At 39.1% G+C, this 25,128-nt stretch overlaps 4 protein-coding genes and 1 long non-coding RNA gene across 5 annotated transcripts; all 5 read left to right on the plus strand.

The window, feature by feature from the left end:
* Positions 1 to 6,624: 6,624 nt before the first annotated feature.
* LOC123469795 (endocuticle structural glycoprotein SgAbd-4-like) lies at positions 6,625 to 8,468 on the plus strand. Its single transcript, XM_045169115.1, has 4 exons — positions 6,625 to 6,783; positions 6,859 to 7,017; positions 7,901 to 7,974; positions 8,058 to 8,468. The coding sequence occupies exons 1-4, from the start codon at positions 6,775 to 6,777 to the stop codon at positions 8,377 to 8,379; spliced, it is 564 nt and encodes a 187-aa protein (XP_045025050.1). The 5' UTR covers positions 6,625 to 6,774; the 3' UTR covers positions 8,380 to 8,468.
* A 3,893-nt stretch (positions 8,469 to 12,361) lies between these two features.
* Positions 12,362 to 13,560, plus strand: LOC123469796. Its single transcript, XM_045169116.1, has 3 exons — positions 12,362 to 12,448; positions 12,507 to 12,620; positions 12,681 to 13,560. The coding sequence occupies exons 1-3, from the start codon at positions 12,376 to 12,378 to the stop codon at positions 12,878 to 12,880; spliced, it is 387 nt and encodes a 128-aa protein (XP_045025051.1). The 5' UTR covers positions 12,362 to 12,375; the 3' UTR covers positions 12,881 to 13,560.
* Positions 13,561 to 13,941: 381 nt separating this feature from the next.
* LOC116916122 lies at positions 13,942 to 15,882 on the plus strand. Its single transcript, XR_004390438.2, has 2 exons — positions 13,942 to 15,615; positions 15,688 to 15,882. It is a non-coding gene; the product is annotated as an uncharacterized LOC116916122 (long non-coding RNA).
* Positions 15,883 to 16,950: 1,068 nt separating this feature from the next.
* On the plus strand, positions 16,951 to 19,713 carry LOC123469862. Its single transcript, XM_045169206.1, has 6 exons — positions 16,951 to 16,995; positions 17,219 to 17,297; positions 17,373 to 18,079; positions 18,133 to 18,465; positions 18,523 to 18,682; positions 18,745 to 19,713. The coding sequence occupies exons 1-6, from the start codon at positions 16,951 to 16,953 to the stop codon at positions 19,086 to 19,088; spliced, it is 1,668 nt and encodes a 555-aa protein (XP_045025141.1). The 3' UTR covers positions 19,089 to 19,713.
* On the plus strand, positions 19,160 to 22,707 carry LOC123469863. Its single transcript, XM_045169207.1, has 4 exons — positions 19,160 to 19,367; positions 19,481 to 20,317; positions 20,570 to 21,147; positions 22,648 to 22,707. The coding sequence occupies exons 1-4, from the start codon at positions 19,160 to 19,162 to the stop codon at positions 22,705 to 22,707; spliced, it is 1,683 nt and encodes a 560-aa protein (XP_045025142.1).
* Positions 22,708 to 25,128: the final 2,421 nt, after the last annotated feature.

Consider the following 25,128-nt stretch of genomic DNA (forward strand, 5'->3'; position numbering starts at 1 on the left):
AAACTTCGGTATTTTCTGTATTTTTAAATCGTGGATTTCTTTCGTAAGCTCCGAGACTGTTTTCTTTAACGATTTTATTTCTTCTATCACAGATGGATCCTCTGTTGTCCTCCCCCATGCTGCCGGTCCACTCGTGACCATATCTTCCTCTCCTACTCTCCAGCTGGGGGTGATTTTTCCCCAATCCTTGTTCTCATTTATGTGCGGCTTCCTGCGGTCTATTAGTTGGATCTCCTTTTTCAGTTGCTGGTACTTTGGACATTTCGTATCATCCGATGTATGCTCGTCTTTTTGGCCGCAGTTTACGCAATACATCTTGCATTCCACATCTTCCTTATGAATGGATCCACACCTGTGGCATGCTTGCTGACTTTTGCAGAAAGTCTGTAGATGACCCAGCCTATAACACTTTTTACATTTGTAGGGGTAACGGTAGAAGGGTCTAACGGGGTGTGAAACGAAACCTAATTTTACCCTGTCCGTTAACTTCTGTCCGGGTTCACCTTTGAAAGTTAACTGCACCATATTGGTTCGTATGTCTTCTCCCCTTCCGTCATTTTTGCGTGTAATTCTTCTAGCCTCAACTACCCCTTGTTCTTCCAAAGCGGTTTTTATTTCCTCATCTTCATAATCTATGGACACATTTGAGATGACGCCCATGTTATATAGAACCGCTTCGGTAACTGAACGTCGACATCTTGTCCACCTAACCTCTTGATCTCTTAATCTGTTGAAGGCTTCCTCTTCACCTACTTGCACGAAGAGGTCTCCACCTCTTCCGGGATAACTGTTTTTGACGGATCCAATTTCCTTTTGGATTTCCGCTGCAATCTTATTCTGCTCCGAGAGTGGTAAATTTTCGTAGCTACTACCGTTTTTCATTTTTATTATGAGCGGTGGCCAGTTCCTACTCTTTCCCGGCCAGTTAAATTCCGCAATCTGGACATCCATTTTATTCCTCTCTGATTTGTACCAATGCACTGTACAGGCTTTAATTTTAATTTTTCACTGATTTCCTGCTAGACACACGTGTAGCCCTGGATCCCTGGCCCTGCTGGGCCATGAGAAAAAGGGGGGATGGGTGGGCTTATTTTATCCTAGCGTCTTATGGCGTTAAGGAACGGTAACAAAACTACAAAAATTGGGGCGTTTTTCTTTACGCTTTCTACTGTGGAACTTACGCGACACAAAGAAACACAACCTTAGCCGGTGAAAGCACAAACAGAACTCCCTTTTTTCCCTATAAGGATTCCTCAGAGGAAAAACGGACTCGTAACAAACATGGCGAAATCCGCAAGAGTGCGTTCACAAATAGGGAGGGGGTACGCGTCAATCACTTGCTCTATGTGTCGATTTTTTTAGAACAGTGTGGAATTGGAATATAAACGACCCGTTTACGTTTGTCTACCTAAACTAGATTTCGTTTGATAATTACTGATTTAAATCATTAATTTTACTATATGTTCATTTTTTAAAAGTTATTTATTGAACTGAATAATTTCCCCTGCCAATGACTCCAGTCCTCAATTCTTGTTTCTATTTCAGTCCTAATAAAAAATAACCCAGTTCTGACAAGCTACCCACGTTCCTCTAAAGAAAGAACAACCTCTTCAGCACTCTCTCTCCAACTTTAACGAAACGATTGAGTCACCAAAGCTGCATTTTGTGCAAATTGATACTCGAATCTTGAGGGTTCGGGTTCAACCCAGATTACCCGGCGCCATCTTGTAGAACAGTGACGCCTATTTAAGTGATGTTCAGAATTCTGATTGGTTAGCTGACAATCCATTGTTTTATTAATATAGATTATGCTCGTTTACACAATAGATGGGTTATGATCGGGTTGTGCAACCCGATCATAACTCGATGAGGCACGAGCAAAAAAAAAAAAAACGTTACTTGGTCAACCCAAGCCGAAAAGAAAAATGAACAACCCAATCAACGCGGGGCCGAGCCCTGAGAGCCTTGAGCCCAGTAAAGTTTCAATTGCAAAATAATCCTATTTCGAATTGCTTTTGCCAATTCAAGAATTAACGGTGAATTTGTGCATAATAAATCGAACATAAATTAAATTTGATATGCATTTACAGAAGATTGTGTCTGTGTTACATAGCCAAAATCGGGCTGAAAGCCAGAAGTTTCAATTAAAAACAAAACAAAACTGAATGAGATATTTTCGGTCTTTTTCGGTTTTCCGAACATCATTAATTTCGAAATATTTCTGTATAGTACCAAATTTGATAATTTAACCTATTTTGTTTAGAATATAAAATTTAGGTAAATGAATAAATTATAGCTTTTAATAGTTGGCTAGCCATGTCTATCCAGAATTTTCAGAAGTGTTCGACGTTTGGCAATCGGCTATATTCATGCATTTCGCAGAAGAAAGCGTCCAAGTTGAAACGCTGTCCAAAGTCACAGCTTTAGATGACCCTGTTAAAGAAGTTATGAGGAGCTACTTGCGGCTATTTGTAGATATTATCTTCCCTTCTCCTACTTATAAGCCTTGTTAAATACGCCACTTCAGTTTTAAGGTTGCTGTCTTGCTCGGAATGCAAACTGCGAATTTTAATTATCGATCTCTTGGTTGTAGGCCTACATTTGATAGGCTACTGTGAGACTTCCTTTGGCTGTATTCAGGGCTGCCACTTTTTGAGAAGGGGGAACCCTGGAACATTGCCAGTCTAGGGATACAAAACCCTAAAAGCAAAAAAAAAAATACCCAGCAAAATCCCTAAATGTATTTTTTCTAAATCCCAAAATTTTACCCTAGATTTTTCAATAACTGTTCAGAAATTTATTATCCTTATAGTCATTACCTTTTAAGTTTTAATAAAAAAACTAGAAATCTTTGTACTTTTGTTTACTGGATTAAATAAACGCATGAAACAATCACAAAAACATCACATTAGAAATAAAAAAATTGCTTCCGTTGATATTAAAACAACAAAACATATTAACAAAATGTGTTCATACCATTTGTTTTTTAATTTTAACTTTCAAGATTCACAAATTGATTCTGACGTCATTCACGCTTCGTCTAAAATCGCCAATCGTCATAACTCGTAAGTGAATGTTTACGCCTGTTGCTCTTGGGTCTTGGGCTCTTGGCTGTTGCTGTAGTAGTAGGCTAGTAGGTAGTAGCTGTACTTGCTGTAGTACCCCGATTCACAGTTTAGATGTATTTTTTTACCGCGATTGACCACTTGGTGGCTCTCATAACATATCTTTTTTTTAAAGGCGGGAATAGCAATTTGGCACCAGTGGTGCCATATTTATCACTCACCATCCATAAAATCCTTAACGACCAATAAACTAAGGCGAAAAAAATTTTAAATCCCTTATAGTTTTTAAATCAACCTGGACAGACCCTAGACCCTAGATTTCAGAATCTTCCCCCCTAGATTACAAAAAAAGGACCAAAATCCCCCTTAAAAGGGAAATATCCCTAGAAGTGGCAGCCCTGGCTGTATTACATCCTTACATCCTTTTTGGGTTTGACATTTGAACTGTTGGACTTCTTAATTACTTTTTTACCTGGTTATAGTCGCTTTCGGCAAAAAGCGCGTTATTGGTCCGAAATTCCTATATGTCTGAGCCATTGTTCAAAATCCAGCTTTAACCTGATAGGTCTACAATAGCTGCCGTATCTATCTGTAAAAGAAAGGGTACTATTGCACAGAGTCTAGTCCCTTTATTGTTCAAACCATTCAGCATAGTAAGACACACGAGTCACACACATTATATACTGTTACATAAAGGGAATCATACCTGGTAGGGAATTACACAATGATGTCGTTGACACCGAGCTTACTCAGATTCAAGTGACAGCCAGACAGTACACTAGCCCCCCAAGTCAAAGTACGTGTGGCAACTACTAAACAGTATCCCATTTAACTTTTGCTTCAGGCGGGGAGAAGTGGGAATTAGGGAGAAGACAGGTTTGATTTAATCACCACCTTTAACACTATCCCAAAACTGAGGGAAAGCAAAATAGGTTTAACAGAAACTGAAAGACTTTTTCTCATATGACACATGGTCTCAAAACTTGTTGTTTCCATACCAAAACATCTGATGCTCAATTTCTGTTGCTTTCCTTGCTAGTTCATGTTAATTTGCCAACTTCTTTTTTAAAAAAAAGGAGTAGACTATCTGCATTTAGCTTATTAAATATCTTTTCTTAAAATATTATTTCAGGCGTCTTAACTGCCTATTGAAGCAAAAGTAGACTACACGGCACCATCACTGTTCATTACTTTGATATTCCTGATGGGCCAGGATAAAATGCGGACGCGGACCGCGGACTGCGGACAGGAGAAACTGCGGACTTTCACCTGCGGACTGGCCCGAAATTTTTGACAGCAGTCCGCAGTTTCTCCACAGGGTAGCTGTCCGCAGTCCGCGTATTATACGGGGATACAGCATTCCATATAGACATTTCTATGCGTTGGTAAGGCAGAAAATTAGTAAGTAAAGTCTTCATTTCATAATAGTATTTAACATTAAAATTCATAATATATATAGCAGCAAAATTTGACTTGTTTTTACAGGACAAGACAGATCGGGAGCGAGACTTTAGACCCCTTCGACATAAGACCCCAGGGGGGGTCGACCGTAGACCCCCACGTTGCGACGCAAGACCCCCAACATTAAAAAAAGAATATTTGTATTTGTTAATTAATGGACAACGCAAAACCCCTAGCCCCCGACGCAAGATCCCTGTGTCTTTTTTTTATTTAATGTAACCCCGACTTAAGACCCCGTGCCTTAAAATGTCTTCATAGGCCTATATTACCGACTTTAAGTCCCTGTCCCCCGACGCAATGTCCCTGTATTTTTCGCCATTAAATATTATCCCGACTCAAGACCCCGTTTTCCAAATTGTGCCAAAATATGTATGGATGCAACAATTCCAATGAATAAAAAAAAAATGCACACAGCTCTTAGCAGCTGACTATTTTATTTATTTTTTTCCTATAGGCCAAATCCATTATATTCTATTTTCTTTTATGCACAACTAAGAATTTGAATTAGACAACCGTAGCGCAGTTAAGTCGTCCTTCAGAAGGCGGCAACGTGGTACCAAACTTTGCAAAGAATGGTACCACAAGGAATGTCTTCCAAAAGAACAGCATTATGCCTTTCAGGAGTTTTTAAAAACCCCTTGGAAATACCCCAAATCCTTTTAAGTTTATTACATGTTTTATTTGCATTGTTGTACGAAGAGTTTACCTAGTTCAGACGTAACCATGATATATAAACTGTCCTTTACTTTCATATTTTGAATAATGCATATGTTGACTTTTAAATACTATTTTTAGTTTGAAATTTAATATCAGATATGGGCATGGAGTTCGCAGATACCAGTCCGCAGTTTCTCCTGTCCGCAGTCCGCGGTCCGCGTCCGCATTTTATCCTGGCCCATTCCTGATGCATGCTGCCACTTCCCTAAATCGTTAGTCGTGCCGCAAGGTTAAGTACTGAAACTAGACAGACTTTCTTATCTACAACTTGGCCTTAATGAAACCTAGAAGGAAAAGTCCGCTTGAATGTGCTCTCACAGGAACACCATTTTTTTTTTCTTCTACGTTTTCGCAGTTCATGTAAATAATTTCTTGCGTTTTTTTCTAGGCTTTTTCCTGTAAAATTTTTATTTCTCAAACGTAAACTTGTTCAAAAACGTAGGATATAAATGCTTTTGCGAAAGCACCGTGAGATCTCTTTGATTGTGGTTGCTAACAAAAAACTTGCGTTTATGCGCAAAAAATGTGTTACAGAAAAGGTCAATTTTGACTGGCTGTCAAACTTATAGATTGCGCACACAAGAAATGGATCGTAAACAACTTGAAGAGACAGCAGAGTCAAACTGAATGAGTATCGCTTTGATACTTGTTGCTGTATAACGCTATAGACGGCCATTCATGTACCGCAAGTAGTTTGTGCATGCTCACCTCATTTACCGATCCTTAGAGACTATTCCTTTACAACATTTTTAACAGCTGAGATGCCGTGCAGCTCTCGCTTTTAAGTAGTTCCAAAAGATGTGCATGGTTGCTGTGGCGATAAACTGTGGGTTTGACCGAAGCGCTCGCATGGAGAGATTGTACCACAACATGAAACCATTTCGAGGCATCGCTCCGCACTGGTCTAATCAATGCAAAAGACCTGCATGTAGAACGTAGGCGTAATAGGCCTAGCTAAAGTTTATTGGTTACTGGACGAAATTATTTTTACTAAAACTTAATTGAACTTAATTAACTTAAAAGACTTAATCTAGCTACGCAATTGGTGTTTAGTTGTACTTTTTATTCAAATAAGTAGGCTAGTTTGCAAAAATAATTGTTGACGAACAAAAAGATGATAGCCTTAGACGGAGCTGGGGGGTCTGTTAAATGCACAATCCATTATCACCTGGAAAAACTTATTTGGCAGGGCATGGCGTGTCTAGTACTTTCCCGGAACGTTCATATTCGTCGTTGTTAACATTATGACGTCATTGCTAATCAATAAGAAAAAAAAATTAGTCTGTGAGTCATAGAATTATGCTGGGCAAAAGCATGTAGATATTGATTCCTATTTGCCGCATGCAATCACTGCATTTCAAGAGCCATGGCCTGGAATGCATAGTTAACCACCAAAGAACGGTGATCATCGCTTTTAAAAGTAGGTCAATAAGTGAAATACAAGCGACACACCCTTTATTTTGCCGGCTACATAAACCCGTTTGAAGGTGATTCAAGCCATCAGTTGTTCAATTCATCAACAGTACGCAACATGAAACTAGTAAATTGAATTTCTTATGATTTTATTGGTTTACATTTTCATCGCTCATTGAAAAGTTTCGATTTCTTTTCGTAGTTTGTCATCGCCGCTTTCTTGGCTGTTGCTGCCGCTGCGCCTTCCAGCTACAAGCCGGAATACAAAGCCCCCAGCTATACTACCCCAAGCTACCCTGCACCAAAGTACCCTACTCCTAGCTACCCTGCACCAGCTTACCCTACTCCCAGCTACAACAAGGCAGAGTTGAAACTAGCTCACCGAAACGTGAGCTTAGCTCAAGCTCTCCGCTCACGGCCTAAAAGTGAGCGGAGCTCAAGCTCAAGCTCACACAAAAAAAGTTGAGCTTCGCTCAAGCTCACGTTCGCTCAAGCTCATTTCCAAGTTCATTTTATTAATAGATTACCTTTGACAACTGACAATCAAAACAGTGTATTTTTTTCAGATTTGCTTTCATGAGAAAGCGGTCAATGCTCAATGGTCTAACATTAAATGAGAATGACAAATCTGCCAGAATCATGCCCATCGCTGCCAGAATCATGCCCATCGCTGCCAGAATCATTATTCTCTACATTTACAGTTTCACAATCAACTTGATCATCACCACCTACAGCACCCACATGACTTTGACTTTGTAAACTTGTAGAAGCTGTTCGCTTTTTTGACGCCATTTCTCATTGGTCTCTACTCTCTAAAGAGTTTAAGACTTTCAGTTTCAGATTTCCTGGTTTTAATTTGAACAAAAATTAGTGTGAATTAAGCAATTAACTACAGAAAACCAATATTTAAGACACAACTCACAAGTTTATGTTTTTATTTGTTCAGTTCAATCACTAAGCTGTAACTGTAAGCATAAGCAACTAGTATAGGCTAGGCTATTAGCAAGTAGCACAGACAGCTTTCCACCCCCAAACGTGGAGATTTGTCTCATTTCGGCAACCACTTTCAATTTTGGCCGCTAGATGGCGCCACAAGCGTGAGCTTCCGCTCATGAGGCAAAAGCTCAAGCTCAAGCTCACACTTTTTCAAAAAGAGCGAAGCTCAAGCTCAAAGCTCACAAAATGAGTGAGCTTTTGAGCTAAAGCTCAAGCTCTCGTGAAGCTCGTTTCAACTCTGCAACAAGGATAACAAATACGCTGATATCACCATCACCAGCCAATCTGACGAACGCAACCTCGATGGCAGCAGCCAATGGAGGTAAGTCAACTTAATTCTTCACATCATTACCATAGGGATTTAAAATACTCAGATTTAAAAGATTTAATCCTTTCAACCCACAGCTATGCCCAGTCTGACTACACTACCCGTGAAGAGTCTCAAGTTCAGAAGAAAATGCAAGGAGTCACCTACGACTCTTACGGCAAAGAATCGTACGGTGAAGTCCTAGGCAACACCAACAAGGGATCCTCTTACTGGGTTTCCCCTGAAGGCCAGAAATTCACTTTGACCTGGGCCGCTGATGAAGCTGGATTCCAGCCCAAAGGTGATCACTTGCCCGTCCCACCCGTCCACGAGTACGAACTCCCAGTTGCTCCTGTCCACGAATACGAACTTCCAGTTGCCCCTGCTCTCCCTTATACGCGCACTGGACTTGGTTTTTAAAATATAAGCATTTCGTAAGTGATACCTGATTGATGCGAACTGTGCAGTTCTAACTTATTGATGTTCAAATAAACGGAATGGAAACTGAACAAGTTTTTAACATTAAATGTTATACCAGATTATAAGAAATTTCAATTAAAGCCTAAAACTATCCCGTATTCAGGTAGTTAAATGAGACAATTTCCTATCCAAAAACACAGAAGTAAAGAGAGTCCAAGACAAAAAGAAAAAGTTCTGAAATCATTTTTCATCCGGACCCTGCGACTATTTTGCAGCAACATGATTTGTGTTACGCAGTGATTAAAGATTAAATGAAGCTTGTTGGAAGTAGGAAAAGGCATTGGATACTGGTTGTTCCCAAAATATTAGGCTTACTGTTGTCATGAAAGGAACTAAAATAAAAATTAGATACAACTGGTTGAGCTATCCACCTGCCACCTAGCGGCAGAAAATTCCCGGTCTTTTAGCGTTCCATTCAGGAACGGTGATTTACATTATACAAATCCTATGTTTTACCATTTTTCATGAATAATATTCTTTTTAAAATGTACTCAATCCTATTAAATAAATAATTCAATGAGGAAAGAATAAAGTTCATTTTTTATTTTCGTCAATTTAGTCTATCTCGTTTACCAAATGCAACATAAAGGTCCAACAGATGCCAAAACGGACATTAGCTGTTTTCCAACATCTATTTAACAGTATAAAAGACTTGATAAAACATTCTAAGTGTAGTAACGGTGTTGGTTCGCTAGCACCGTTACTGTGGGACCACAGTATATGATAAATGGTGGCTATATGGTGATGGACGTTGTCGGACCATTTGGAGATTGTCTGACGCTAATTCCAGGTGACTGGAACGGCCAGTCAACTATAGAATGAAAATGCCAACAAGTACGCAGTTGACTTCGGTTTTGGTTTGTTGCCAACCGATGCGGAAAATCCTGACCCTTAGGTTTTCCAAGACAGGTGTCTAGTCGACTGGAAACATTTAGAATAGTAGATGTCTTCACCAACCAAGAGTGTCGTAAACTCTTGTCTAAACCAGTTTTCTGGTGAGGAGAGAATCGACAAAGAAGGGCGAATAGGTGTCAGGGTAAGGAGTTGCTGGGCAAGGCATCAACATTTGCTGTTAAGTAACCCTAACAGGTGCAGTCGATTGGGTAAAGTAGGGTGGCTTACTTCATCTAATCCCACATTATGTAGAATTTCACAAAACCTACATTTATTGTCAGTTTTGGCCAAAACTGAGATCAAACAAAATCCACTTGTATCACTTGTGCAGGGGATCAATGCAGTGATTTGAATAAAAAGGATATTGGGAACGAACCACAACTCTTACTCTTTGAGATAAATGCACATTTTTTTGCTAAGGCAAACGACTGAACCTGTCTTTGTGTAGATACTAAGCTTAAAACAAAATCCCTACTGTTTGATAAAACCCATAATAATAATCAAATGTTACCATCACAATAAAAAACTTGAAATGAGTTTACCTGATGGTGAAAAGAGAAAAATATATGCCAGGTACACCACGAACTAATTCGAAAGCACAAGACTTACAATTCTACTGACGAATGCATCTTACCCACATCAGAGATAAAGAAAACGAACTGTTCAAATCTCGGAAAAATGTAAGGTTGCTCAGTCTCAGTGGTAACTTTTAGAGCTAGAGACTGAAAAGTGAGAAAATATGATAGAAACAAATGAAAATAGAGAAAAATAAGGAAGCGGCCATCATGGATTTTTTGTGACCCTTCCCACAGCTTTGGTTGCTAACGAATCGATAACTTGAAAACTTGTACAGTTTCTCGAAACTACCAGTATTATTTAAAAATGCCCGTTGAGAGAGACAAAAAATGGGAGATGGAGTATTTTATTCCTATTTGAAAAATGAAATTACGCAAGAGCTGTTTTTCACTATCTTTTAATTCCAGCAAATTTGCTATTTCAAATGAAGGCTTTCTAACAGAACAGGCTTGGATGCTACACTTTTTATTGCGATTCCAAGCGATTGAACATGACCAACAATTTTGATTAGTCACTGGATCGGACACTTTCTAAAGTGCACATCCCTCTGTCCCCATTCAATGTCCAACATGGATTCGCATCATGTTGCATCTTCACATTATTCCGGATTCATCTTTTCGCTTCAAAATACTCTCAACAACTAATCAACGCCCAACACCCAAAGTCGACGAAAGAGCTCAATTTCACCAAGAACCCCATTGAATATGTGATCCAAAAAAACCAGTTTGCTAGATAGTCTCCGCTTTATATTCACACATTTTTACAGCAAGAGCCAAAAGGCGTAAGGCATAAAATACATAGTTTTAAATTATTTGTTTAATTGAGATTTCATTAATTTAGTAGATCTTGTAGCCTTTGCCGTTGAAAGGGATGTGGACGGGGGCAACTGGAAGTTCGTATTCGTGGACGGGTGGTACGGGCAAGTGATCACCTTTGGGCTGGAATCCAGCTTCATCAGCGGTCCAGGTCAAAGTGAATTTCTGGCCTTCAGGGGAAACCCAGTAAGAGGATCCCTTGTTGGTGTTGCCTAGGACTTCACCGTACGATTCTTTGCCGTAAGAGTCGTAGATTGTCGGTCAAAAACGGATCCTCCAAGTGGTGGGGAACGGAATTGTTTCCGATCACTCTGCGTACGGCTTATTCCGATTTGTTTCCGTTCAACATAGTCTCCGTGGCGGGCGTTCCAATTTTGTTTGATTGTTTAGCTATGTTGACATTATTTACGTTTATTGTTTTTGTTTTTTTCTGTTGATTTGGTTTTAAAGTTAGTTGTATTTGTGTTTGTATTTTTAAAATCTATATATACAGTCATGCTTGGAAGTTTCTTTAGCAGGCTAATCGGTCTATATCCTTCTATTTCTTTTTGATGGAGGGGATACTTTGGTGCCTACCGTACCCCTTAATGCTATTCCTATTTCTCTTTCTTTGCAACCCGCGAAAAAGGTGCAACATTAAATGTAGGAAAATTAACTGAAACGTAGAGGAAGAGAAGAATGGAAAGAAAACGAGGGTATGGTAGGCACCATAGTATCCCTTCCGTCCAAACAAAATGAAAGGATATACACCCATTTGCCTGCTAAAGAAACTTGCAAGCATGACTGTATGTTTAAAAAGAATAAACTTTTTTAATGGAAAAAAATTGCTGTATTTCATTTTTTTTAGAACCACAAAACAAATTTCACATTAGAACAGAAGTAAGAATATATTATTATTTGATAGGTAATATTAATGAATTTCTTACCATTTAACGAATTTTATTTAGGATTAGTGAAATGCATAAAATTTTTACAGTGTTACTCAGCCAAAGCCTTAAATTTGCATTCAGTGTGTTGGCTGCATTTTCCATCCACGTTGGGAAGTACACTTTTTTATTAAGAAGGTAATCTATTGTGGCATTGTAAAAAAATTAACACAATTATCAAACAGGTAACTTATTTCACAAAATTTTAATGTTATAGCCCTGACATCACTCTTTTATTTTCCCTTTTCCAGGTATCGGAATCCCACTAGGTTGACCGGGGCAACAACCAACAATTGAATAGTCAATTAGAAAGTGTTATTTCCCAATACAAAGTGGATTTTGTGAATCAGTGTTTAATTTTTTTAAATTTTTTTTTGTGTCAGTTAATTGCTACGTATCTTGGTTAGTATGTGTAGCAATTTCTGTTTCCAGATCACATTTCTTGTATTTTTAAAAAAATCTTTTCTGTAGGGCTGTCATGGGTTTTCAATATTGTTGTGCCCCGGGTTGCAAAAACAAATAACATTAGAGTTTGTAATGCACATTTTGTTCTAGGTAAGTCTCGACAAATTTCTTAATAGTGAATGTGTCTATCTAATCCTTCTATTTGAAATCACACAGGAAAACCTTTTTAGTACACTGGAGAAACACACCCAGACTGGGCCCCATCCCTGAATCTTGAATAGCTGCCATCCAAGCTGCAATTCTTAAGAATTGCAGCTTGGATGGCAGCTATTGGATCTAATATCAATAAGTACTATGGTACACCCTCTGTGTGTTCTTTACATTTTCATTCAGGTATACAGTCATTACAAACTTAAAGTTACTGAGTAAGTGAATTACTTTCATTCTGTAGGCAAACCAGCATACATGTTTTATGTAGATGATGTTGACTGGGTTCCGTCAAAGAATTTAACTAACACAGATCAACATGATGAACAAGATCATGATTTTGATTCAGACTTATCACGTGCATGTTTTGCTGCTAGTTTTAGAAAGTCTTCATTGTTATTACTGTATTAATTTTTAGATGCACACCCAAGTTGTGAAGACAGTTTACGAGTTGATGACAGTACAGTGCATGAGATCATTGTAAATTCAAGCAGTCTTAGTGACAACAGCACATTGCATGATAATGTGTTGCATGGCACATTTCAAAGTAACGACATTACAATACTTATGGCCTCAACTTTTTCACCGTCACTGCAATTACGCCCCACGACTAAATGAATAATCATGTGGTTCTTAGTTATTGGAGGGATTAACGTTTCTAGTTCACTTCCACATTTGAATAAATTTAGGTCCAATACCAACGGATCACTACATTTTAGATCTTCAAGTACTTTACAGTATATTTTAAATTCGTCTTCATCTAAACTTTTGGCAAAGTCTGACACTTTATATGGAAGTCGGGAAGCACTCATATTAGAGTTACATCACTGCACACAAAAGTGACAAAACGAAACCAAAACAGAAAACAGGACAATAACATTTGCGAATCTGACTGCTTCTTGAACAAAGGACTTGAAGTAGACGTGGAGTCAAGCGTAATAAAAAGTTTAGTTCTGCTATCTGTCGCTGTGGTGCGCATCGGCGTAAACTACGCACGACTTTTTGCTTGACTACTACTTTTTCATTGGAATAACATCTATAGGGGCAATCACAACCTACTATTAATAGTTTTGCTGCATACTTACGTTTATCTTCTGACAGCCCTACAGAAAAGATTTTTTTAAAAATACAAGAAATGTGATCTGGAAACAGAAATTGCTACAGATACTAACTAAGATACGTAACAATTAACTGACACAAAAAAAAATTGAAAAAATTAAACACTGATTCACAAAATCCACTTTGTATTGGGAAATAACACTTTCAGCCAATACAGACAACGCAAAACATGACATAAACCACCAGAGAAAATGGCGGACATCGAAACAATTGACACGCGAAACCGCGATGTGAATTGCCTCTATTTGTGGTTCTTAAACTATAAAAATCGAAGTAAAATATAACATCAAAACATGCTAGAGATAATAAAGAATCTTAGTAATATATTTTCTGTTTATTTTGGTGTATATTAGTAACCAAACAACGTACCCAAAAATGTCTTTTTTTGACCCTACCCCCCCCCCCTAAAATGTCATAAAATAAAATAATTAATTACGTTCTAAGTTTTCAGCGAATTTTCGTAAGTTTTACGGCAATCGATAGGTATTTAAAAGCGCTATCTATTTGTTGATGAGAATAATTTTTGAACGAGTCCGTTTTTGTGTCTTTTGTAAACTTGATCTTATAATACAGAAAAAAGTCACTTAAAAGTTCTAATTGTTTATTTTACTGACATAGTTGTGAGTTCTAGCAATTTAATGCATCCGTTAGAATTTGATTCTTTTCCATTATCCATCAAAGTTCAAACGGGCGTTACGAAACCAGGAGACGCTTTCGAAATTTCCATGAAAGATAACATGAAAGTACAGACAAATGTACTTCAAGTCAAACACAAAAAAAAACAAGAAATGTAAAAATTTTCACTTCAGCACGTACACGTCATTTATATTTGAATGTACTTAATCTTCCCGCTTCATATTTAATCGATAGTTAAGTTGAAAAGAATCGAACCAATTTGTTCAAGTACAGTGCATGATTAAGAATGATGATGCATGTTAGTGTGATTGTCATCGTTAGTGGACAAATCTAGCCTCTTATTTGCACTATTGATCATGTTGCCAGGCATTTACAACAAAGTCAAGTAACTTCCTTCCAAACTAAGGCGAAGATAATACTCTCCTACCATTCTCATTTAATCTATAGCAACATATGCGCTGATAAGTTTACTTATCGATGATGATATGGACGTTGCACCACACTAAACTGTCTTCGAGAGCTTACTCTTGTAGTAGGTGCTGCATTGTTGCTATTGATGGCTGGTAAGAATCTTCTTCTACCAAGAAGCGTAACCACAAATCCATTCGTGCGGCACTGGTTAACTGTGTTTGTTATAAAGCTTTGTATACCTAAAAGGCATTGACGTAATCAGATTAGAAAGATTAGGCTATATCCAGAATCGACAACACACGATTAACTTATTGGGATACGTTGCGTGCAAAGTGTTAACAAAGAGTTGAGCCTCTTCTTCCCCGACTTCCAACTGTTCGGCTAAACTTTTACATCCCATGCCGTAAACAATCCCGTAGCAGATTTGTTTCGCTTGTTGCCTTTCATCGTCTCTAACTTCGTCTTTCTTTTTCTTTTTCCAAACCGATACAATGCCGCGGAAAACATCGCCATCGGGTTGGCTAAGAACAGAACAAAGACCTGCGTCTTCGCTCAAATGCGCCAATATTCGAAGTTCCAACTGAGAATAATCCGCCGAAAGCAAGATAGTTCCTATATTTGAAAAAAAAAAGAATTACTAACCGGAAACATTTCTTAGATAAGGACAAATAAGATAAATCCGGTTAGGTTCTCAATGCTCAATCTCAGCGCACAGAGAGGCCCTTTTACTTGTTTCTTCACCGTTTGCAGGCATATCGTGATGCTTTCACATCTCAATATTGCCCCAGCACCGTAGTAATCCTTACCGAATCTTATTCTATTTTCTCTACAGGAAGGACTACCACTTAAACTATTACATCAAACTTAGGACTTTTAAATTTCTTATGCACCATCATTCCTAATGCACCACCTAGCCTTATTCCCTAATGCACCACCTTCCTTTTAATTTTCTTATGGTTAAATAGGATTCAAACCTAATTCCTCCTAGTTCCCAGTAACTCACTTTCGCTGCAATCAGCTGCCGTTTGCAGCATAATAATATTAGTTGTTTGTTCGCAGAAGCAGGTTGAAACTAAACCAGTTTTCCGGTGTCCAAAACCGACCACGAATCCAATTCTTGTCCATGTATTCCAGCAGCCTTGCCAGTTCCTGTGGTGCTGAGTCCCGCAAACCGTCAAATACGGAAGGTATTTTCTCAGCTAAAAAAAATTTAAAAGTTAAATACATTTTCTAACAAATAATTAACGAAATATTACCAGGAAGATACGCAAGGTAAAGAAGACGAAATACAAAATCTCGAATTGGATTGGGCCCTTTTTTGTTATAAGCTGAAGAAAGCTTTAGGTCGCGAATCTTCTTCAAGATAGCTTGACACCAATGGAAATTGCATCCTTGGTGGATTGATGATTAATATCTTAAATAAATAAATTGTGCTTCTTGACTTCAATAGGTTACATTTGCGTAACTACTAAAGCTCCGCCTCCAAAGAATCTGTGACTTAGTTTAGGTGGATGAAATTCATCACCACTAGGGCAGATTTCTTCTGTTAGGAGAATCAAAAGGCTGATACTATCAATTTGATGATCCATCCTAAAGAAGCCTAATCTATAGGCCATCAGATGATTTGAACGAGCTTTACTATTCATCAAAACGGTTATGGAAGAAGGTTAGGTTAGGTTCTCAATGCTCAATCTCAGCGCACTCAGAGAGGCCCTTTTACTTGTTTCATCACCGTTCGCAGGCATGTCGTGATGATTTCACATCTCAATACCACCCCACACATCCAATAATCGTACACAGAACCTTTAAATACCTTGATTCCAGATCCGAAAACATCATGCTGCAAGTTTTACAACAATTCCGCAGTTTTTATTTATTTTTTTATTACTTTTATATTTTACGGGTAAGTTTTAATTTATGAGCTGTATACACGTATTGTTTGTACACATCAATCAATTTTTCTAGTGCATAAAAAATTTTTGCATTACATTATACGAACTAAATAGGTCCCGTGCACGTCGCTAGCCGGACCACGTCGATAACATTTTCCGTTTTTTTAAATCGAATTCCCAAATTTTTTGATTTACTTATGAATTGATGGTATGCGTTATTGATTTTCTCGTAATGTTCATTTATGACATTGCTACTTTTTTTCGAAAATTATTCGTAAATTAGAATTTACACGGAAACTGCAAGGCTTTGTTATAATGGTGTTTTCGGATTGAAAACGTTCCGCGACACGCTTTGCCGTTGGCAACTTCCATGGTGATTTCCACAAGATACCACCCCATGTTCCAAATACATGAAATACCGGGTCCCCAATAGATTAACTGTAGTGTTGCTATCGTCTATCGTTATCCTTATCCCCTCACCTCTTCTAGTAGTGGCTAGTGGAAACTGTTTGGGTTGTGAAAAAAAAACGCTATATTTGAACATAAAGATTTTTTTTATTAGCGTGTTCTTCGTTTTCACAAAGGCCACTTTTGCGGGATGGGAATGGTATCTAAAAGGAAAAAAAAACAATGAGTAGTGAAGGTCCAGTTAAGATTGTAGGAATTAACCATGGAGTATGTCTGCATCATTTCTTGTTGATGGATGGATGGAAGGAAAAAAGAACAATTCACTGTAAGACATGATTATGGCTGTTTCTCAACAATTAGATTTTCCATTATTTTTAAACAATGAGATTTTGCAAGCTTTGTGTGCTGTGTGTATTATATACACCACCTTATTTTGCCAATTTCCTCTTTAGTCTGTCTCGTTGATTCTCTGAATTTTTTTATGTTTCAGGATGTTACATTTTTTTGCCAGTCTCCAGATGACAATAATGAACAACACAGCTTACAAAACAAGCTCCGTGCTAACAGAAGTATGATTGGATGAGGTTCAAAATTTTAGAAAATGCTGTATTTCTTGAAATGATTTCATAAAATATTTTACACAGGTGTTCTTGCTGCTGCCAGCCGGTTCTTTTCCATCCTGTTACCTGATTGTGAGTTAGACCTAGATGTCTGCATCTCAATTGATCTGAGCTTTGAAGAACTGTTTTGTGTTCTTGAGTACATCTATTCTGGGAAGCTGCTGTGTTCAGTCAAAAGCAAAGACAGAATTTTAAGTATTCTCAAAGAATTTGATATTTTCGTGCCTGATCATCTACAGAATTCAGTAGACTGTGGAAGAAATGGAAGTAGTGAGGCAGAAGTGGAAATAATATTTGAAGAAGCCATTGCAAGTGAACCAAAAACTACTAAAGATCCCACAAACATTTCAGAGGATAAATCTCCCTTTGCAACTTCTGCCGATGTTCGTGTAGTAAATAGTGGAGAACTAATTTTACGAGAACCCAATATTTCAAGCTCCAATGAAGATCCCTTCCAGTATGAAGAAAAGCTTCCAGAAAAATTCTCAAACAGTCATAAGATGTACAGCAACAAAAGTAAAACTCATTGTGGATCAAAAATGGCTATTCTGAATTCAAACACCAATGTTACTGAAACCATTGTTGAACCGGAAATCTCCAGACATAAAGATCCGGTCTTCACCGTAGTCACCAACCAACCCACTTCGCTGGAAGAAACGCTTGAAAGTATCGTATCGTCAGAGATTGTAGCGGTTGAACCTCAAGATAACCCATCGCTAAGTAATTGTGATGTGCATAGAAGTAGTGTAGAAGATGAATGGACTATTCAGCAAATACCGGATAGGCAGACCGTTACGCTGCAGTTCCCTGCCCAGATTCTTGGCAGTACGACTTTGAGCGCACTAAAAAAGGGAAAAAGAAGAAAATTACATTTGTTGAGGAAGAGACTGAAGACAGTGACCAAGATCCCGAAGATCAAGACCAAGAAGATTCTCTTGGTTACGAAGAAAATCAAGAAGTCAAAAGTAAATCAGCAGTACAAACATCTAACCAGTCTGACGATCAAAGTAATGGTTTTGAACCTCCGCTCAACTTTGAACTAGCTGCAAAAAAGCTGGATTCTTGTTTAGATCAAAGTACATCTACCCTAAGATCGGATGTGAAGCCTAGTTTGAAAGTAAATATCTTAATTGGCGCGTTAATTTCATTTTGTAATGCAATTTTAATGTTTCAGGGAATCGGATGTTCTAGTTCATTTGAGGATCTCACTCCAAACCTGGACGTGAGTGATAGTGCTGAAGAAGAAGATATTATTCCTAAGTTGAAGTGCACACAAAACAATGAAACCTCAAACGTCGAAGAACTATTGGCCCTCTGCTCGGGAAAATTCCCTGGTAAGTTGTGTCGAAGATTTGTTTTTTCGTTGTATGCTTAGCTAACTTATTTTACCATGTAGATTCACTTTCTGGAAGAGACACGCAAATAAGTAGTTTAACTGAAAATGCAGATGACGAATCTGATGAAGAAGTTAAGCCGTTCGCAAGAATAATTCCAATGGCTGATGAGGATGACGAGGAAGATGGCTCCAGTAGTGCTCTCCCAAAATTCGTTTCTGAAAATGACGCTGATGAACCTGGAACTGTGCCTTCCTTTTTAGAGGATGGAGAAAAATCCCTGTCAAAGGTGAAAAAAGGGCCCGTGTTTGTCTGTCAGATGACGAAGATGAAACTATCGATGAAAACCATTCGTTTGTCGAAGAAGAGGAAATGCATGAAGAGGAACGAGAATTTAGAGGTCTGACTGAGTTTTTTGAAGACGAGGCTGAACTGTCCGGTTCCGAACTTGGCAGCGGTGACGAACGAGAAGACGAAATGGATGACTGGGAGGAGGAGGAAGGCGATAAGGAGGATATTGATGAAAACGAAGTTGGTGAGCAAGTTGGAAGAGCCCATATGAAGACAATGCTTGATCAAGACCAGCGTGAAGTTCGACTTTTTCAAGAGCTTTTTCTCGAAGATGGAGATTTGCATTCTGATGGCGGTGGAAGGCAAAGACAATTTCGGTGGAAACAGGCTGATGGTGAAAATACTGAGGGAGACGCTAAGAGCTGGTTCTAACAGCCCTAGAACAAGCAAATTTGACTCTGAACGTCGATAAATGTGTTTTTGGCTCAACCATGGTGTCGCATTTAGGACACGTAGTTGATGCGGAAGGTATTCGCCCAGAGAGTGAAAAAGTTCGAGCCCTAACGACAATGCCGGTAACTAATCTGAAGTCCTTACGTGGGTTTTTAGGTCTCGCTTCATATTATCGGCGTTTCATACCAGACTTTGCATCCCTTGCGCACCCCTTACACTTACTTTTGAAGAAGAATGCTGGATGGAGATGGACCGAGCGTCAAGAATGCGCAAAGAACAGGATCGTCGAGTGCTTGACCTCAGCTCCTGTTCTGGCTCATTTCGATGACGTTCGGGAAGTCACCATCCAGACAGACGCAAGTCAAATCGGGCTCGGGGCAGTATTGTCACAAGATGCTGGTGAGGGGCATCGGCCCTCTTTTATTAGCCGGAAGCTGAGTGATGCAGAAACGCGCTATCACGCAAACGAGCTGGAGTGTTTGGCAGCTGTCTGGGCATTAAAGAAATTCCGCACTTACATTTATGGTCGACATTTCATTGTGAAAACGGATAGTTCTTCTGTAAAATGGATGATGGGAAAAAAAGAGTTGAAGGGCAAATTTTTCAGGTGGGTGCTTGATCTCCAAGAATTTGATTTTACCATTGAGCATGTCAAAGGCGTAGACAACCAAGTAGCAGACGCCCTGTCTCGGAATCCGGCGGAGACGATTGTCGAAACCAACGATTCTCAGACAGAGGAAACATGCTGTATTGCCGTAAATATGCCTGAAACTGGCTTAGCATCCAATGAGGTCGCCCTCTTGCAACAACAAGACGGCCAACTCCGACCAATTTTCGTTTCCTTGAGTTCCCCAATTCAAAACAATATGTCTCAACGGTTTGTTATTCGGGGTAAAGTCTTGTATAAAAAAAATAGTCATTCGGGTAGAAAATTTCTTTTAGCTGTTCCCTCCATCCTACGTCGCAAAGTCCTTGAATCTTGTCATGATTTTCCCTCATCCGGGCACCAGGGAGAGGGAGTAGAGAAAACTTTATTTAGAATTAAAAGTAGGTTTTGGTGGCCGCGACTGGGAAAGAGTGTCCAAAATTTTGTAAATTCATGTATCTTTTGTTTAAAACACAAACACTCTGTTGGTCTTCCAGTCGGCAAACTTCAACCTATCGAGCCTCCATCATCTCCTTTCCAGCTAATTGGCGTCGACCATCTTGGACCCTTCAAAGAAACGCCGAGTGGCCATCGTCACGTCATAGTTTGCATCGATTACTTAACCAAATGGGTTGAAATGGCTTCTGTTCCGGACACATCAACCAAATTTGTGACAATCTTCTTAGAATCGAACATACTATACCGGCACGGAACACCACAAAGGATAATTTCCGATCAGGGATCATGTTTTACATCTGAACTATTTGAGGAATGGATAAGAAAGTGGGGAATTCAGCATATTCAAGCAACAGCCGAACATCCAGAAACAAACGGCCTGGTGGAACGCGTTAACCGGACTTTAACACTTGCGCTTTGTGCCTTCATCAACGCACAGCACAATGACTGGGATAAGCACCTGGCGGCAGCAGCTTACGCAATCAATACTGCGCGTCAATCAACTACCGAGATCACACCTTTCGAGCTGGTGAACGGTCGCCAACCAGTCTTGCCCGTCGAACGTCTTTTTCCATGGCCAGCTGAAGAGCAAGAGATCCACGTTGATTTCCTATCACGGGTTCATAAATTAAGAGAAGCCGCACGACTGAGAATTTTAAAGAAACAACGAGCCGTGAAGGAACGAGTCGACAAACGCAGGAGAATTCAGTTCGAACTTCTCCCCGGTGACCTAGTCCTCGTCCGTCGCCGGCCACGTAAGAAAGGCCTAACAAAGAAGTTCCTTGGGATCATTCACAAAATACGTAGCGCGAAGGGGGGGGAGGGGTCGTTGGTTTTGTTACGCATTGTTACAAGGGGGGGAGGGGGGTTTCATAAAATGTTACGTACCAGAACCATTATTTCGTGGAACTTTTAATTTCTGCAGAAAAAGAAAAAAAATAATGTTGTTTAGCTTCTTTTTTTGTTGTTGTCATGACAACTGTTGTCTGCTAAATGGTATTTTCTCCATTGCAATCATTTTCTCTTAATTATATGATTCTGGTTTTGGAGGGGGGGTTTGAACATTTATTACGTATTTTTAGGAGGGGGGGTAGTAAACTTTGTTACGGACCGTTACAAGGGGGGAGGGGGGAGTCAAAATTTGACCAAAAATGCGTTACGTATTTTGTGAACGGCCCCCTTCCCAAATTTACCGGCCCGTTTCAAGTCGTCAAAAAAGTATCGGCTACGACCTTTTTAGTAGAAGACCTGCCCGCTGTAAGAAAAAAAATTCGTTCCGGCGTTTTCATGCCCCCGTATGCCAAATTCGTCGTTTCAATGGTAGAGTTGACGACGAGTGGGATGAAAACGAGCAAGGAATAGAAGACAGGATAGACGAACCAGACGAAGAACAACTAAGAGAGATAGCTGATGTTCATGAAAGAGAAAACGAAGAAGAAGAAAGAAGAGAACATGAGAGAGAAAAAGAAGAGAGGACAACAACATCAAGAGCCGGTCGCAAATCAAGACGGCCAGTATGGATGAAGGACTTCACTGACCAGTATTAAACACGATCTTCCTTCTCTTTCGTCTCCTTGCATTTTTTTTTTTTATTATTATTATTAAGTCGCAGGCCAAGGGAAAGGTATTAGATGAATTTTGTTTTGTTTTTCTTTTTTTAATTTTTTTTTTTTTTTTGGTATGAAGCGGGGTTAGTTTTTAAGGAAAATTTATATTCATGTTGAATTTACTTCGTTTTTGTTTTGTTTTGTTTTGTGATTTCGTTGTTCTTAGCACGTGTGTTTAACTGTAATCTTAAGAATAAACGAGTCAGGAAGGGCCGAACGTTACAATGGTATCTCCCGCCAATATCCCCATCCCTAATTATGTGTTGGTCTCTGCCAGATGGCGGGTCAATTAGCCAGACGCCTTTGTCTACCTGTTGTAAGAGGCAGTAGAGGGTAAACCGTCTGAGCGACAGGACCATAGGAGGGCGCTTTGCTTAACGCTGGCTTCCCCTCGCGGATTATTTTCCATTCCTTATTTGCGTGCTCCCTTTTTTTTGCGTAACTGTGCGAATCCCAAGTGCAGGGACAAAATATAACTATTTCATTGAACTACTTAATTGCCTCTTTTCTAGGAAAAATCCCAGCATACTCGTTACGAACGTAACAGGGATAAGGATTACGATAGACGATAGCAACACTACAGTTAATCTATTGGGGACCTGGTATTTCATGTATTTGGAACATGGGGTGGTATCTTGTGGAAATCACCATGGAAGTTGCCAACGGCAAAGCGTGTCGCGGAACGTTTTCAATCCGAAAACATCATTATAACAAAGCCTTGCAGTTTCCGTGTAAATTCTAATTTACGAATAATTTTCGAAAAAAAGTAGCAATGTCATAAATGAACATTACGAGAAATTCAATAACGCATACGATCAATTCATAAGTAAATCAAAAAATTTGGGAATTCGATAAAAAAAAACGGAAAATGTTATCGACGTGGTCCGGCTAGCGACGTGCACGGGACCTATTTAGTTCGTATAATGTAATGCAAAAATTTTTTATGCACTAGAAAAATTGATTGATGTGTACAAACAATACGTGTATACAGCTCATAAATTAAAACTTACCCGTAAAATAGAAAAGTAATAAAAAAAAAATAAAAACTGCGGAATTGTTGCAAAACTTGCAGCATGATGTTTTCGGATCTGGAATCAAGGTATTTAAAGGTTCTGTGTACGATTATTGGATGTGTGGGGTGGATGTGTAAGGGATACATGTTATAAAATAGCCGCTGTATCTCGGGCATAGCATACCCATATCGATCGCCGAATCGAATCGATACACAACGTATCTGCCCCATACAGTCAACACTGTCGTTGACACTTTTGAAAGGCACAACTAAATTATTTTTTTATTAAATAGATATGGAGAAACTAACTAATTGAACTAAATGTTAAATTAGTTTTGCACTTAGAGGCATTTTAGCTTTCTTGGCTGGTGCTGGATTTTGCTTGGATGAATCGCATTTAGAACTCTGAAAAAAATAAAAATAAATACCATCGGAAGCAAAAGAACACAACAGATTAAGTTTTGGTATTACATCTTGTTTATGTTTCCTATTTTGCTCGGCGACTGGCCTCTCCGGAGTAATGGATGCAAATACAAAATTGGAACCGACCCTTGGTGCCTGAACAGGTAACACGGATTTCATCAACGATGCAATTTCTGATAAATCTTTTTCACTTCTGCGTAAAAAAGATCCGCATCTCACCTATAAAATGAAAAGTAGGAAAGTATATAAGCGCTGATCTCTACAATGTGTTAAGCACTTTGTAAAAGTAACCTACAGTGGTCACAATGTTCGCCTTAGAATGCGTTGACTGCTTGGCGTTGGCAGTAGCAGCGGAGGAATCGCCTTCTGTAATTTGATTAATGGTTTTGGAAGCAGTGTTGATTTTCACCATTTTAGTTTGCCGGCTCATAACCAATGGCACTTCTTTATTCGTTTCCTGTACACCAAATGTTTGGCGGCAAAAATGGTTGATTAGTAAACTGAAAACATTTTACGTCGTTGGACGATCACCTGTTGCGACTTTTGTTGCAGGAGCCATTTTTCTCTATCACTGTGAATTTTTCTCCATGTGAGATCATCCTGTTCTTCAGCAGCTTCATCTTCTTCATCTTCTTGATTTTTTTGGACGGGCACCGTCTCCCTCAGTATTTTCACCATCAGCCTGTTTCCACCGAAATTGTTTTTGCCTTCCACCGCCATCAGAATGCAAATCTCCATCTTCGAGAAAAAGCTCTTAAAAAAGTCAAACTTCACGCTGGTCTTGATCAAGCATTGTCTTCATATGGGCTCTTCCAACTTGCTCACGAACTTCGTTTTCATCAATATCCTCCTTATCGCCTTCCTCCTCCTCCCAGTCATCCATTTCGTCTTCTCGTTCGTCACCGCTGCCAAGTTCGGAACCGGACAGTTCAGCCTCGTCTTCAAAAAACTCAGTCAGACCTCTAAATTCTCGTTCCTCTTCATGCATTTCCTCTTCTTCGACAAACGAATGGTTTTCATCGATAGTTTCATCTTCGTCATCTGACAGACAAACACGGGCCCTTTTTTTCACCTTTGACAGTGATTTTTCTCCATCCTCTAAAAAAGAAGGCACAGTTCCAGGTTCATCCCTAGCAAATATCTTGCGGGGCAAAACCAGTTTTTCCCGGGTATTTTTCACCAGTTTTAAGATAAAACCCCGTGGTTTACCCCTGGTGAATAACCGCTTGTTTGCGTGCGGAAAACGGTTTAAAACTAGTATTTATAACCGTTTTAGAACCCACCTTCCATATAATACTGAGAGGTAGTACAGTGAGCAAAAAGGTGAAGAAAATCGGTATTTTACTGGTGGTAACTACGATTTATAAACCAACCTTCCGTAAGAAAAAAAGAGGTAACACAGCGAGCAATAAGGTGAGAAAAACCGGTAATTTTCTGGTAGTAACTACGACTTATGAACTAGAATTTAAAAATGGTTCCAGGTACCCTACTTTTTAAAACTACTGAGCTTCCCTTCTTTTTTCAGATAGTTTACTATTAAGTTAAAAAGACGAAAATG

The sequence above is a fragment of the Daphnia magna genome, linkage group LG2 (genome assembly GCF_020631705.1).
Source record: "Daphnia magna isolate NIES linkage group LG2, ASM2063170v1.1, whole genome shotgun sequence".
Taxonomy (NCBI): domain Eukaryota; kingdom Metazoa; phylum Arthropoda; class Branchiopoda; order Diplostraca; family Daphniidae; genus Daphnia; species Daphnia magna.